This window comes from Orycteropus afer, unplaced genomic scaffold (assembly GCF_000298275.1).
Source record: "Orycteropus afer afer isolate SDZICR_OR568_19922 unplaced genomic scaffold, OryAfe1.0 scaffold00259, whole genome shotgun sequence".
NCBI classification, from domain to species: Eukaryota; Metazoa; Chordata; class Mammalia; order Tubulidentata; family Orycteropodidae; genus Orycteropus; species Orycteropus afer.
The window spans coordinates 3,734,292-3,748,212 of NW_006921846.1; the positions used below are offsets into that span (position 1 = coordinate 3,734,292).

Consider the following 13,921-nt stretch of genomic DNA (forward strand, 5'->3'; position numbering starts at 1 on the left):
TACTTTCTTAAATGGAGATCCATGAAATTTACTGAATGACAACATATTTTAGAGTTGGGTCTACAGTAAATCCCAACTAAAATGAACCATTTATTCCTAGCTTGTGAGTGGGCAGTGCCTGGATGCTGAGTCCTGGGTTAGGGTACTTCTAGGTGTCCATTTCCTTACATGATAAGTAAGAGTTTCTCCTCTAGTTATCCCATTAGGATTGAGATTATGAAGTGAGATAAATAAAAAATGCTTTGAAAACGCTGTGCAAATGGACAAACATAAACATATCCATAATTGTTTTGTTCAGGTAGAGTTTTTGGTGGGTAGGGTAAGGGCGGGTAATGCTATCTTGCCACCAGAATGTTCATTTGAAGAGCTAAAGAAGTGGAATGCTAGATACGTGTGAGATCCTGTATGTGTAGCAGTGCATGCATGGCTGGTCTATTGAGCCCATGTTACCTATAAAGTGTATTGCTGGATCATGTAACTCTGTCTCTATAATGAAAGTATCAGACTGTTCTGCAGACAAGGGAAAGACGAAGTTAATCTTCAGCGTATCATTCAAAGTTCTATCATCCTGTGGCCAGATGGCAATCGCTGTTTCCTTGTTCTTTTTAATATTATTTCTCTACTCTATTAAATTCCCATAAAGCCAAACAGTGTTGTATTATTTGAGAATTAACTATGGTTCCTATCCTACTCTTGATTGAAAAAGTCATTCAGGCAATATGAATTAGTGATGCCAAATGATCATTAAGGCAATTTGGATGTGATTTTTTTTCCCACCAAGGATTTGGAGCTCTCATTATAATGGTCTAGCAGCTACAAACATAAAATAGGTAGATGGAGTAAATCATTAATTAGTGGAGTGTATGAGCTCCTGGATGGCTCTTTTAGTATAATCTGTCCTGCAGTTGTTCATGAATTTGGCCCCAGAATCCTGTCAATCACACACTATAGGCTTTTCCCAGATCCTTCTTGATTACAGATTTCATAAGGCAGTGTTTAGACCCCAACCATCATCTCAATACCTTTGTTCTCAAATAACGGAAATGCTGGCCTGGCACTACCAGGCCTTTAAAAAGGGGAACGAATTGTAAAAGGTAAACTGTTAAAGTGCCCAAATGTAAGAATCTGCTTAACAAAGTAAATTTTTAATACCAGACGTGATCATTCCATTAAAATAAGACTCCTTTCTAAATTTTACCCAAGGATGATTTGAGAATAAAAGTACTGAGGCATAGTGAGTACACTGCAGCCATTTCAGATTTTTTGAGTGGAAATATATATCTGCATGTTGCCACAATGCAAGTAATCAGCAGGGAATTATTTACTCAAAGACATCATAGTAGAACCTCCATTAAAAGGCTAAGGATAAGGAAAACATCCATACTATGGGTTGCACTGAAATGAGAGAATGAACATTACTATGTACACCAAAAGCATGTTTTTATGCACAGAACTTATGTAATTCCAAGACATTTAATTGCGTTCATGAGGAGCCTGTACATAGACCAAGAGGCAGTGGTTCAAACAGAACAAGGGGCTACTGCGTAGCTTAAAATCAGGAAGGGTGTGTGTGTCATCTAGCAACAGCAACAGAACTTGTGTGTCATGTAATAACATAATTTCTCACAGTACAGCTCAATTTTGAATAAACGGATTACTTGTTGCTGTAGTGAATATGAATGGTGGTTAATATGGAGTATGGAGAAAGGACAACAATTTGAGAAACCTTTCAGTTACTAATTATACATTTGCATCAGGATTGATTTGCTGCTAGTCTTATGAATTTGTAGAATGTCAAAGGCATACATATGCAAATGTCATATAAAAATATCTTCTAAACTTCTAAACTCAACATCAATTACATCTGGATCATTTCCTTTTCTGGATTCTTACTATTATAACTACATGGAAAGATGCCCATATAATTAATATCTTACATATTTTATATTAATTGTACCCACATGATAACTTTACCTGAAATATACATTACTCCTCCATACACAGTCCCAGCATGTCCATAATGCGGCTCACTCATTTTGGCAACATATGTCCATTCATTGGTTCTTGGATTATAGCATTCCACTGTAGCTGTTATTTAAAAAAAAAAAAGGAAATTATTTTCAATCTACAATTGTACAATTAGCTATTTTTCCTTTTAAATGAAACAATAACAACATCCAAAGAACTTAAACATATCTATTCATGTATCAGAAATTATTTAAGGGTGATCTTGTAGCAATTGTTAAGACTACATTAATAATATGAACCATAATAAATGTTACATTAGACTAGAAATAATGTAATAATATAACACATTTCTGTCATTGAAGAAGTCTGTGGAATTTATTTTCTTCTAACATCTTGCTAAATCTTTATAATTTGTCATTTTATATTTGGCTTTAAAAATGTGAGAATGATGAGGAAAAAAATTATGAGGAAGGAAAAATACCTCAATCCTCGACTGCCCCTGTTGACACACCACATAGAAACATACATTGGTATATATTGAAGCTAAATTTTAAATTGACTAGAGACTGAAAGTATGCTCACTACCTGGTTTATGTTTTGAAGAGAGATAAGACTATTGCCTCATTTCATATTCAGACTACAAAATGGACACTGATAATCATTTCCCCACATTTATACTTTTATACATGAAAGCCAATAATTTGTATACACCCACTATATTGCAGCCAGTAGCACTGAAGATGACTAGCAGCCAAATATAAAGTTTTTGGAGAAGTGACCTCAACTTACTTAAATATCTTTAATTTAATCTGCTATAACCTCAATAACAGAACAAGGACAGTCTAGGTAGATGAAAAATGCAATCCTTTTTTTAAAAGTAGAAAAGATAAAGAACTGTTAAGAGGTCTCTAGTCATAAGCACGGAAGCTCTGGTAGCATAGTGGCTAAGGCACTTGAGTGCTAACCAGAAGGCTGGCAGTTCAAACCCACCAGCCACTCCTCGGAAGGAAGATGGGGCAATCTACTTCTGTAGTGATACTGCCTCGGAAACCCAAGGAGGGATAGCTATGAGTCGGGTCCAACTCATCGGCACATAACAACAACAGTCAAAAGCACAAAGTCTAGACCGACTTCAAAAGTATACTCCTCTATATCTTGTAAACACTGCCAGTTGCTAACCCAATTTCTCACCTTTCCCAACTCTGCTTTTGCTCTTACTAACAGCACAACGCTGCACAGGGAAGCAACGTGCCAAATTAAAAATCAAAATTCTAATTAGTAGGCTCCCTTATAGTCAAGGTTGACCATATAAATTTTCAGCCAATGACACATAAGCAAAAGTCTACTGAATGGGGCTATCTGAACAATCCACTGGAATAAGGTTTTGGCTACTTGCTGTCAAACACAATCCTAACTGATGAGACATCCTTTAAACAAGATTTCCTATTTTAAAAAAAATAAATGACCACAAGGAAGACAAGAGAGAAAAAGAGAGAGGTTTATTTTTTGCTCTAGTCAATAATTTTATTTCATCAATTACACTATGCAAAATACTTCTTTCTCCCAGAACCGCGGCCATATTAGACCACATCTCATACTGCTCTATTGATTTCCTTTTCCATTTACTTGAGTTTTGAATCCCAAAGGCTCTCACTATTGTCATTTTGATGAACTCTCTTGTTAGCGTTATTCATTATTTTAGGCCTAAAGCTTACCTAACTTTGTTTCTTCTAACCCTCCCATCAAGTACAGGATCTTGCAAAATCTTTTGCCCAAATAAAGTCTGTTTCCACAATTAATGACAAGCTAGAACTGCTTCATGCTCCAAAGACCGTTTTTAACTATTTCCAAGAACTGGATGTCTTCTTTAATATTCATTTCCATTTGCCTTTAGCATGACTTTCACACAATTGACTGGCAAAAATTTACTGAATGTACATTATCTCTCTCTTCACTTATGGAGGACCTAGCATATTGATTGGGACTTGGCATCAGAAAAGTAATTAGTGGGAAGATTTTTATCTAATACAATAGAGGTGTCTAAAATCACACCTCCTATCAGAAAAGGGGTTTAAAAAGCTTCCAGAGATCATCTTCTTCATCACCTTGATGCCAATAAAAGATTTCACTATAGTTCTATACTTTTCTTTATGCAGGATTTTGCCTTAAACTTTAAAATTTCTAGAGTGTAGCAATCCTACCTTATGTCTAATTCAATCTGTTCTGAGGCAATTTCAATTAATTTCCTCTTATCCTTTTTATAGTGGAGCTAGAAGTTGAATAGCTAATCACTCTTCATGATTAACAATATTTTTCCTATGTAGAAAGATAATAATGTTACTCTGTCAGTGAGTTAATTGCATTTTTTTCCATAATAGGGTTTCTAAGAATCAATCTAGACTCTCTCATTTGGAGCCCCTCAGTGCAAGAGGGCTATCAACCACCAATAACCGTAAAAACTATATAATAGTCATCCCTGAACTTTTCTTCTTCCAATTAAATAATCCATCTCCATTAGCTTTTCCAATCCCTTTATCTTTATTGTCAACCTTTAAACGTTCTCTATGTAGAACTGCTATTGTTATTAGTAAAATAGATATTATTCAGTTTCGGAATTGAATGTATTTAATTATGTTGTTGTTGTTGTTATGTGCCGTCAAGTCGGACCCGACTCATAGCGACTTCTCCTTGGTTTTCCGAGGCAGTATCACTATGGAAATAGAGCGCCCCATCTTCCTTCCGAGGAGTGGCTGGGGGGTTTGAACCACCAGCCTTCTGGTTAGCAGTCAAGTGCCTTAGCCACTATGCTAGGAAAGCTCCTGAAGGTGAGGATACTGTTACTATTTTACAGTTAGGAGCTCTGGTAGCATAGTGGCTAAGGCACTTGACTGCTAACCAGAAGGCTGGTGGTTCAAACCCACCAGCCACTCCTCAGAAGGAAGATGGTGCACTCTATTTCCATAGTGATACTGCCTCGGAAAACCAAGGAGGGGCCGCTATGAGTCGGGCCCGACTTGACGGCACATAACAACAACAACACACACACACACACACACACACACATATATATAAGCTCTTATTTCTATTCTCCATGTTTACAAGATAGTCAAATATAGGTAAATGTCAACAACTTTTTGGAGGCAAGGTTTGACACAAGGCAGAGTTAGAGCCCCCAAAGAAGTGGCGCCATCATAGTCTATGAGATACAGAAATGAGACAACTAGGAAAATATAGATCGTGGTCAGCAAGCTATAATCTGTGTGCCAAAACCAGTCCACTACCTGTATTTGTATGGTCTACAAGCTAAGAGATAACAATGGTTTTTTCACATTTTTAAAGCATCGGAAAAAATCAAAAGAAGAAGATTATGTGACATGTGAAGTTCAAACTTCATTGTCCATAAATAAAGCTTTATTGGAACATAATGACACCTATTTTTATTAATTGTTTACAGCTATGTTTGCACTGCAATGCCAGATTTGAGTAGTTGTGACAGAGATGATATGGCCTGCAAAGTTGAAAACATTTACTTTCCAGGCCTTTACAGAAAGTGTTTCCTAATCCAGAAAATCAATTTCAGTAGTCTGGTGCCTGTTTAGTAAAAAAGCGCTCTGATGTAAGAGTTACACTCAGGTTGGTTATTTCATATCTCACCCGAGGTTCTTATCTTCCCATGTGATTCTACTGGATTCTAGAATGAGCTCCAAAGGACAATGTGGAACTTTCTTGATCTTTGAGATCTTCCTCTTTTGAGGAAAGAGACCAGGCGTGAAGAAAACCATTTGGAACAATTATGATTGCCATACATGGGGGTTGACTTCAGGATCCTAGAGTGCTAATTGGTGATGGACTGCTTTATCAAACAAATGCCCAAATCCATTAAGGGATAATAAGGCATTTGACAATTTTCAGTAATTTTATTATACATTTATTTGAAAAAAAAATTGAGTACATTTTCTATAAGTTGTTTCATTATTTGAAAGCTTGAGTTACTGAAATGAAAGATATCTGAGCTGTCACATTCCTCTTCAATATAGAAAACCTCAATGGAAGATCGATGTCTTATATGACAACTTTGAAAGATGCCAGAAATAACTGACTCCTTTTTCACTTAAGTGACAGCTAGCCTATGTTTCCCCTAGTTCCCCTGTAAGTGTCAAAGGAATGTCACATTTCCAAGGAATTATATCTCCAACAAAAATCCAGGCTCATACACACACTAGTCTCTTTTTGGTGTACTATGAACTTAATTTTTTTTTCCCTTAGATCTATAAACTCCATTAATAATGAACAGAACAAGGGGACATTGCATGGCTTAAAATCAGGAAAGGTGTTGTCTGGGGTATAGCCTTTCTCCATATTTATTCAATCTGTATGCTGAGCAAATAATCCAAGAAGCTGGATGATATGAAGAAGAATCTGGCATCAATATTGAAGGAAGACTCACTAACAACCTGTGATATGCAGATAACACAACTTTTATTGATGAAAGTGAAGATGACTTGATGAAGATCAGAGACTACAGCCTTCAGTATGGATTGCACTTCCACATAAAGAAAACAAAAATCCTCACAACTGGACCAATAAGCAGCATTACGATGAATGGAGAAAAGATTGAAGTTGTCAAGGATTTTGTTTTATTTGGATCCACAATCAACAGCCATGAAGCAGCAGTCAAGACATCAAGCATCAAATTGCACTGGGCAAATCTGCTGTAAAAAACCTCTTTGAAGTGTTAAAAAGCAAAGATGTCTCTTTGAAAACTGAGGTGCACCTCACCCAAGCCATGGTATTTTCAATCTCCTCATATGCATGTGAGAGCTGGACAATGAATGAGGAAGACTGAAGAAGAGTTGATGCTTTTGAGTTGTGGTGTTAATGAAGAATACTGAATGCACCATGGACTGTTAGAAGAATGAACACATCTGTTCAGAGGAAGTACAGCTAGAATGCTCCTTAGAAGTGAGAACGGCAGACTTTCTCTCTCGTACTTTGGCCATGTTGCCATAAGGGACTAGTCCCTGCAGAAGGATATCATGTTGGGTGAAGCAGAAGGCCAGTGAAAAAGGGGAGGGCCCTCGAGGAGATGGAATGCCACAGTGGCTGTAACTATGGGCTCAAGCTTGGCAAGATTGTGAGGCTGGTGCAGGACCAGGCATTGCTTCGTTCTGTTGTACACAGGGTCGCTATGAGTCAGGACCAACCTGATGGCACCTAACAAAACATACACTCCATTAAAGCATTTTAAAAGGGCAAAGACATTAATATGTCATGAAAATGCTCTCACTGTTTTCTTTTTGTATTATAGATGTTGTTATCGTTAGGCACTCTCGAGTCAATGCTTACTGTGTGTATAAACAATGACGGATGTGCAAGTACTGGTGAACTTGTTAAATTGTTAAATGATTTTCCCATCAATCCTCTTTCCCAGTGACCCACTGCTATCCCCTTCTCTATTTATACAGGAATATGAATATGTTAACATAATCATTAGAGATGTGAATGTTAATTTATTATAACAGATGTGTCAGAAAAAAAAAAAAAAAAAAGGAAGTCTCCCAACACACTACATATGGAGAAAATGGGATGTCTGTGGAGCAGAGGAAGAGTTAGAAAAAAACTCAGCCTCTGGTTGGAACATTCAGAATTACAAGCAAGAGTTTATTTAGAACTAGAATCTGGTGTTCTGCAAAGTCAGTGGGCCCAAAAACAATGGAAAGGGCAACTGAAACAAATTATTTTCTTATTTATACAAAGAGAAACATTATAAATGGATACCATTCAGAAGAACTCATTGATATTATTCTCTCAAGAGGTTGTTGTTGTTGTTGTTGTTGTTGTTGTTATGTGACATCGAGTCAGACTTGACTCATAGCAACCCCTCCTTGGGTTTCCCAGGCGGTATCACTACAGAAGTAGATTGCCCAACCTTCTTTCTGAGGAGTTGCTGATGGGTTTGAACCGCCAGCCTTCTGGTAGACAGGGCAAATAAATCTTTAAGTTCTGCTAGAGTAACAATAGTTGATGAAAGAATGTGACAAGATAGGGTACTTAGACTACTTCTTGCTCTCACTTGGCTATAACAGAGAAGGAGGTGGGGCAGGTCAGAAAAATGAAGCATCTTCTTGGTTTTGTGGTATGACTCTCTTTGGTGTAAGACTCCTTGAATCAGGGTTCTTGATTTGACTATACTTAATAAGTCAGCTACATGATTTTTTTTTAAAACTTCCAATATGTTTTAACTTAAAATATTTAGAACAGAATGAATTGGCTGGGTGTGCTGATTTTAAAAGAAGCAATCATTTTTGACAAAAGCATCATTATTTAAAGATTTATAGGTAATTATTTCAAAGAAAAAGAAACATCAAACTATTAATCTTTCAATGAAATTAGAGTTGTTTCTTGGTATGCAGTATTTTTGCCTATATTACAATCATACATGCACTTGTGAAAAATGCATAAAACCACCCTGTATTTGCCATCTAGGGAGAGAATTTTTAAAAAAATCATAATCTCTAGGTTAAACTTTGGGGGCTTATGTTTTTGAAAACCTAAATATAATCACATGGTTAATATGAATTTAAGCATAGCTCACTAAAAGCCTGATTCTCTTGTATCTTTTCACTTTCAAAATGAAACACAGAAACCTGTTTTCAATCAGAGATAGAGGAGGTGGTTTCTGAAGGTCGTGAGCAAGGAAGCATATGCGTGAGTCACCTGCCCAATGGGGCACTTTACTTCTTGCTCCCATTGGGTATAACAGGAGATGGGGATGGGTCACAAAAATGAAGCCTCTACCTTCTGGGTTTTATATCACGACTCTCCTTGGCCAGAAGATTATAAACTCCCAGAAAAATAAGTCCCTTTAATTAAGAATTAGAACTAGGAAGGATATTGAAAAGATAGTAGCTGCATATTATCAAGGGTGATAAAAATAAGCAAGCAAGCTATTTCCTTTGAGAAAAGGAATTACAAAATGAACACTGACTGCTGGGGTAATGACCTCAAATTGTAACAGAAGTTTTAAGGATAATTTTATACAAGCTGTTTTTCTAATAACTACCTTGAAGTCACTACTTGCATTGTCTGGAAATTTCCAGACACCATAAATTGACAACAGTAAAATAATATGAAAATACAATGTGAGGTTTGAGTAAGGAAACCTGAAATGACAATTCCATCCTATGGGGACTCATGCCTCAAATGCTTTCAGAAGTCTGATTAATAAAATGAGAAACTATATAGCTCATCGGAAGGAAGACTGGGCAATCTACTTCCATAGAGATACCACCCCAGAAACCCAAGAAGGGGTTGCTATGAGTCGGAACCAACTTGACGGCAGTTAGAGTGAGATGTAGTTCATGATCATGCCACTCAGTCCAACAATCTGGACAGTCTTATTGTAGATAAAACTCCACTTTAACAAGAAAGGGGAAAAAATTATAAGTAGGAAAGATCAGTAACATTAGTACCATGGCCCTAACAAGAAAGGGCTTTATAAATTGGAATGTATTTTTTCTCCTCAATGAATAGCTTGGTCTCTGTCTCTAATCCATTTAATTATATATTTTTCTTAGAATATTGAGAAAAAAGATCCTTAGAATCACTCTGAAATTAGCCAGAAATATCAATATTTTAAACTTCTCCACCACTATGGAGCCTACAATACTGGTTGACTACCAGGAATACTGAAAGTACCCAGGGCTGCCAGAAAAACGAACAAATTTGTCCTGGAAGAAATGCAGCTGGAATGCTCCTTTGAAGTGAGAATGGTCAGACTTCATGTCACCTACTTTGGCCATCTTGTCAGAAGGGACCATTCCCCTGGAGAAGGATATCATGCCTGGTAAAGCAGAGGGTCAGAGAAAAAGGGGAAGACCCTCAATGAGATGGATTGACACAGTTGCTGCAGTGATGGACTCAAGTATAGCAAGGATTGTGAGGCTGGAGCAGGAGACCGGGCAGCGTTTCGTTCTGTTGTACAGAGGGTTGTTATGACCAACTCAATGGCAGCTAACAACAGCAGGATTCTATTAACAACGGAGATAAAAGAAGAGAGACAAAAGAGAAGAAGAACAAAAGAAAGAAAAGGCCAAATAATGATGGTAATGATAGATAAATGTCATAATACAAGATGTGGTCTTCTTGACTTCATTTTATCTAAAATAACAAAATGGCACCTTGTAGTTAGTGTTAATTTATATAGCCAAAGTATTGCTATGTTAAATTGTACTAGGGACCAATCTTAGATTAGGAAGACATAAAGTGACCATCAAATAAAGCTAATGAAATCAATTGACAGCAAAGAAAATGGTTTGATATTTCATCAAGAGAGAAAGATTTTTAAACTTCATAGTAACAAATTATAAAACTCAGAGTAAATAAACTTTGGATAATACTGAACTTTGTACACTTAATCTACAAAGGAAATCTCTCACTGTGTACCTTCTGACAGGTAATGGACTATGTACAAGAAGAAACGACAGTCCATCCTCTATAATGGAGGATTTTAACCTGTTTGGTAGACTATCACGTGGGGCTTTTAAAAATGGAAAATGAGGAAATATGCCAATTTTTGCCCAAATTTCTGTAAGAATTTAAATTAGTTAAATATACTTGTTCAGTTGTACCTTCAAGATGAAAACCATATATCCTTCCCAAATAACATATTCTACAAAGTACGGATTTATGTATATCATTTGAACCCTGGCCAACAATATATGCCCAGATAAGGCATACAAATGGCCTCTGAAACTTTCTAAGAAAAGTAGTTTAAAAAATGAAATCTTAGCTACATTTTCTGTCTTTAATTTTACAGAAATGCTTGTTTAATGACTTGACAAGAATTTCTGTGTAAAGAAATCCATTTCTATGCTTAAAATATATGCACATACTTACGCAGTTCGCCAGCTGCATTTCGCCCGCCAACTGCATACAGATATCCTTTGAGGGCACTTAGGTGGAAGAAGGTGCGCTTTTCATTTAAAGATGCAACTTGCATCCATTTATTGTATCGAGGATCAAATCTGAAGACTGTATCGACTGCTGTTTTCCCTTTTGTGTCGTAATTACTCTGTCCACCAACGACATAGAGAAAATTTCCAATGACGGCAATGCCATGCTGGTACCTTGGGGCATCCATGGGGGCTAACGATTTCCACTCGTGGGCCTTTTCGTCATATATGCGCAATTCTTTGCTGACAACCAGCTGCTGCCTTAGCACTCCTCCTAGCGTAACCAGATGAGTGGTGTCAGACCGAATGGCAGTCCTGTCTGACTGCATCACTGGCTGCATATATGGCATCATTTGGTAGTTACTGGCTTCCAAAAGCAGATTCACACAAGTATTGTCAGTTCTCATGAAATCCACGGTTTGCACATAATTAATAAGTTCCTGTGGCGTCATCAGTGGAAATCGTATGTTCTTCATTAATTTTGCAGCAAAGTCCATTCGAGGCTCTTCCAGGCGTAGCCAGCGACAGGTAGCCTTAAAGAGCTCAAGTTCAGTGCAATGCTTAAGGCTATTACTGGAAAGCACAAAGGCAAGACGCTCGAAGGGGAGTTTCAAGAACTCCCCAGTGCTCAGCAATGCAGGAAAATTCTTTAGGACAAAATTATTTACGTATTTATCCACTTCTGTCAGATTGTAGGTGTTGGCAATCCGCCCAACTTCAACACAATTGTCTAAAGTGACCTAGTAAGCCAATAACAAAGAATTAAAACCCCACATTTTCGTGACACTCCAGCGAGATAGAAATTTTGGGAAAATAGACAGTTATAATCAGAAGGTCAGCGGTTCAAACCCATCAGCTACTCTGTGGAAGGAAGATGGGGCGATCTACTTCCTTAAAGATTTATAGCCTCAGAAACCCAATGGCAGTCACTGTGAGTTGAAGTTGACTCAAAGGCAGTGAGGTTTTTTTTTTTTTTTTTTTTTTTTCGTATTCAATTATACCAGAAGCCCTGGTGGTACAGTGCTTAGGCACTTGGCTGCTAGCTCAAAGGTTGGTCATTCGAACCCACCAGCAGCTCTGCAGGAGTGAGAGAGTCTGTTGCCGTAAAGATTTACAACCTTGGAAACCTTATGGGGCAGTTCTACTGTGTCCTATACGATTGTTATGAGTCAGAACTGACACAAAGGCAGTGGGTTAAGGTAGAGGAGAGACACTATAGAGAGCCCCTTCTTCAACGAGATCTCTTTTCAATACTTTAATAACTGATTGGTTAAAAGTGAAAATAACAATTTAACCTCAGTAAGTATAACATAGGGAGCTCTGGTAGCATAGCGCCTCAGGCATTTGGCTGCTTACCAGAAGGCTGGCGGTTCAAACCCACCAGCCACTCCTCAGAAGGAAGGCTGGGCAATCTACTTCCATAGTGATACAGCCTCGGAAACCCAAGGAGGAGTCGTATGAGTCGGGTCCAACTCGATGGCACATAGCAACAACAACAACAAATATAACACAAGGAATTAATCACAAAAACATGCCTGCCAGAAAAATGTCAGTATGTGTGAGTATAGACACAGAGAAAGGTTATAGGCAAAGGACTCAAATGCATTTTTGTCACACAAACTTCCCTCAATGCAATTGTATTACTAACAGATTAGCGTATGGTTAAAAGAAGATTGACTAATCCTTCTATGATCCTTCTATTGAAAAGCTCAAGGGAGACAAAAACATTACGTCTCTGTGTAATATAAAAGTTTAGTTAAGATATACTAGCAAAGAAAGCTCTAAGATTAACACACACAGAGCTATTTTCACTGATTTATTACTCAAAAAATATTTCAACTCTTTTACACAGCTGATTTGCTTTATGAACATCATCAAAATATCTTTCTAATTGCTTATTATACTTGATAGTTACAAACTATAACTTTAACACAAAAGAACTCAGTTTATAGCATGTGAAATAAGCCACGATTACAGACTAGAACAAATCTTTATACTTTATACTTTAGGAATCAAGGTATTTAATTCCTTCCTCTTTTCTCTCTTCAATTTCACCCAACAAGAAAAATAATTACTTAAATAACAGTATAATAAAGCCTACCTTTTATTTAAAGACACTTATAATACCCGAAGTATATGTTATACACCAGTACGCACACAAACAGATTCAGAGGACTAGAAAAGATCTTGACAATTCACGTAGTCAATACAGATAGCTGCCTACTCTCTAGTGGCGTAGTGCCTAAGGCATTTGACAGCTAACTAGAAGGCTGGTGGTTCAAACCCACCAGCCACTCCTCGGAAGGAAGACTGGGCAATCTACTTCTGTAGTGATACTGTCTTGGAAACCCAAGGAGGGGTCGCTATGAGTTGGATCCAACTCAACAGCAGTGCATTTTCTTGTATTAAGAACTGCTAGAGAATAATATTTCATGACCATCTGAATCGCCATCTTCTTGATACAAGGAGGACTAGATATTCTCTATAGCTCATGTACAACAGCTACCACACTGTGGGAATGTAGCAAATAACTATGAGTAATAACAACAGAAAATCAAATATACAATGATAAATGCAACTAAAAATAGCCTACCTTTCAAACTAATACAGTAAATTTCTAGAAGCTTATTAATTTTAAAATGAGACTCAGATGAGGAAAATATGTAACAGGAAATTAATTTTATCAAGCACATGTCATCAAACCTACAGAAATTAATCACAGCACATAAAAAGTAAAGATTCAAAAGATAGAAAAACAGTTAACAATATAAGCAAACCAATAAGGATGGACTAATGATAAGCCAGTTTTGGAAAAGTACAGGATAATTTTATTATGGTTCATTTCAATCCATTTCTCAGTCATGATTCTTAAAAATACCTTAGATAGCAGATCCACAAACATTTATTTAGTCTGTTGTTATTAGGTGGCACGGAGTCATCTCTGACTCATAGTGACCCTACACACAGAAGAATGAAACACTGCCCGGTCGTGTGCCAGC

General features: G+C 37.2%; 1 protein-coding gene across 1 annotated transcript in view; it reads right to left on the reverse strand.

The window, feature by feature from the left end:
• Positions 1-13,921, reverse strand: part of KLHL13 (kelch like family member 13) — a 191,883-nt gene that overhangs the window by 1,385 nt on the left and 176,577 nt on the right. The window contains exons 6-7 of the mRNA XM_042782199.1: positions 10,867-11,662; positions 1,975-2,088 (exon numbers count right to left, since the gene is read on the reverse strand). Coding sequence (XP_042638133.1) covers positions 1,975-2,088; positions 10,867-11,662 — 910 coding nt within the window. The remainder of the gene's footprint in view (positions 1-1,974; positions 2,089-10,866; positions 11,663-13,921) is intronic.